Below are 2,245 nucleotides of genomic sequence, written 5' to 3' on the forward strand. Positions count from 1 at the left end.
AGCGCCGCTTGGAAGCAGTGACCACGACGGGCTGCACTGGGAGTATGAGACAAGGTCCAATTTTCAAGAAGTGAATAACAACACCAAGAGTTACAACTACAGCAAAGGGGACTACAACAAGATCAAGAGTCACTTTAGTGAAATTGACTGGGAAGACATTCTTCATGGCACAAGTTGTAATAGTGCATGGAATATCTTCAAAGACGAGTACAAGAAATCCATCGAGGATCATGGTAACGAGAGTAAGACGCGAAGCACGACGCACCAGTGAAAAAAGAAGGGTGTTAAACGATCAATCAAGAAGAAACACAACAGGTACCAGAAATACAGAAAGACCCTGCAGTACAAAGACTACGCTGAGTACAGAAAGCAGAGCAACAAGACCAAAAAGAGAGTCAGAAGAGCACAGGTGGAGTATGAAAAGAAGATAATGAAGAATTTCAAAAAGAAACCCAAGGCTTTCTACAGCTACGTTAGAGCCAAGCAGAAGGTGAAAGCAGGAGTTTCACAACTTGAAGACGAGAAAGGTGAGCTGACAAAAACAGATCAGGAAACAGCAAATGTCTTAAACAACTTCTTCAAGAGTGTGTTTACCAATGAACCTGATGGAGATGTGCCAACATTACCAGACAGGTGTCCCGGCATTGAAAAATTATGTGGGGCGGCGTTTACTGTAGATGATGTTGAGAAGAAGTTGCATGCATTGAAGGAAGACAAATCACCTGGAATAGACCAAATACATCCTTATGTTTTGAAAGAATGCAAGAGTGAGATGGCAGTACCCCTGTTCAAGATCTTCACAAAATCGCTGGAGGAGGGTAACATCCCAGATGACTGGAAGCAAGCAAGAGTGTCCCCAATATTTAAGAAGGGGTCAAGAGTCAGGCAGGTAATTACAGACCAGTCAGTCTTACCAGTGTACCCTGCAAGATCATGGAGTCACTACTGAGGGATGCTATACTCAAGCATGTAAACCAGAACAACCTTCTTTCAGAGGATCAACATGGTTTCACCAGTGGAAGATCATGCATGTCTAATTTGCTCACCACCTTAGAAGATGTGACAGACAGCTTAGATGAAGGATTTGGAGTTGATGTTATCTACCTTGATTACTCAAAAGCCTTTGACACAGTCCTCACAAAAGGCTTTTTGTCAAAGCTGAGAGCCTATGGTATCTCCGCAAAATCCTTGAATGGATTGCAGCTTTCCTACAAGACAGGAAACAACAAGTTGGAGTAAGGAAAGGCTTATCAGAGTGGGCTGATGTCCTAAGCGGGCGCATCTGCAGGGCTCAGTATTGGGACCAATCCTTTTCGTCCCTGTATGTCAATGATCTGCCAGAAGTGGTATCGTCCAAAACAAAGATGTTTGCTGATGACACAAAGCTTTACAACAGGGTCCAGAAGAACAGCTCTAAAGGAGGTGATGATATCCAGGAAGACCTAAACCATCTCAAAGATTGGTCAGAATCGTGGCTCCTCCGGTTTAATGCCTCCAAATGCAAGTGCATGCACATGGGAATAAACAACAATGAGAGAAGCTATGTTCTAGGGAAGAAGAAATCATGACAGCTAAAGAGGAGAAAGATCTAGGTGTATACATTACAGACGACTGCACACCAAGTCTGCAATGCACAAAGGCAGCCAACAAAGCTATGACTAGCCTGAGGATTATTAAGAGAACTTTCAAGCACATTGACAAGGAGAGCTTCCCTATCTTGTATAAGGCATACATTCGCCCACACATAGAATACTGTGTGCAGGCATGGAACCCCTACCTGGTAAAAGACATCAAAGCCATTGAGAAGATCCAGAGAAGAGCTACCAAACTGGTTCCAAGCCTGAGGGAGAAGCCCTACCAAGAAAGACTTGAAGAACTGAACCTGTATCCCTTGGAGATCAGGCGACTGAGAGGTGACTTGATCGAGGTCTTCAAAATTCTCAACGGCTTGGAAGATATCCACCCAGATCAGCTTTTCACCATGTCTCATAACACAGGCACCAGGGGTCACAAATTCAAACTCTTCAAAAGGCAGCTGAAGAAAGGTTTGAATTTGAGGAAGTTCTTCTTCTCCCAGCGAGTGGTAGATGTGTGGAATAACCTTCCTGAAGATGTTGTTGGAGTTAATACTACAAATCAGTTTAAAGGAAAGATTGATCAGCACTGGAAAGAAAATGGATATGGGGTACTGAAAGGCCTAAACCTATAATTAATCCCATCAATCCTGTAACTGTAAGTGTAAGTG

The 2,245-nt window shown here is 43.4% G+C and overlaps 2 protein-coding genes across 2 annotated transcripts; both read left to right on the forward strand.

Annotated features, from left to right (window-relative positions):
• Positions 1 to 430: 430 nt before the first annotated feature.
• Positions 431 to 949, forward strand: LOC140145643 (uncharacterized). Its single transcript, XM_072167332.1, has one exon. The coding sequence runs from the start codon at positions 431 to 433 to the stop codon at positions 947 to 949; it is 519 nt and encodes a 172-aa protein (XP_072023433.1).
• Positions 950 to 1,029: 80 nt separating this feature from the next.
• On the forward strand, positions 1,030 to 1,568 carry LOC140145645 (uncharacterized). The gene is made up of 2 exons (XM_072167333.1): positions 1,030 to 1,171; positions 1,204 to 1,568. Exons 1-2 carry the CDS (start codon positions 1,030 to 1,032, stop codon positions 1,566 to 1,568), a joined length of 507 nt encoding a protein of 168 aa, XP_072023434.1.
• Positions 1,569 to 2,245: the final 677 nt, after the last annotated feature.

Source organism: Amphiura filiformis, unplaced genomic scaffold (genome assembly GCF_039555335.1).
Source record: "Amphiura filiformis unplaced genomic scaffold, Afil_fr2py scaffold_511, whole genome shotgun sequence".
NCBI lineage: Eukaryota > Metazoa > Echinodermata > Ophiuroidea > Amphilepidida > Amphiuridae > Amphiura > Amphiura filiformis.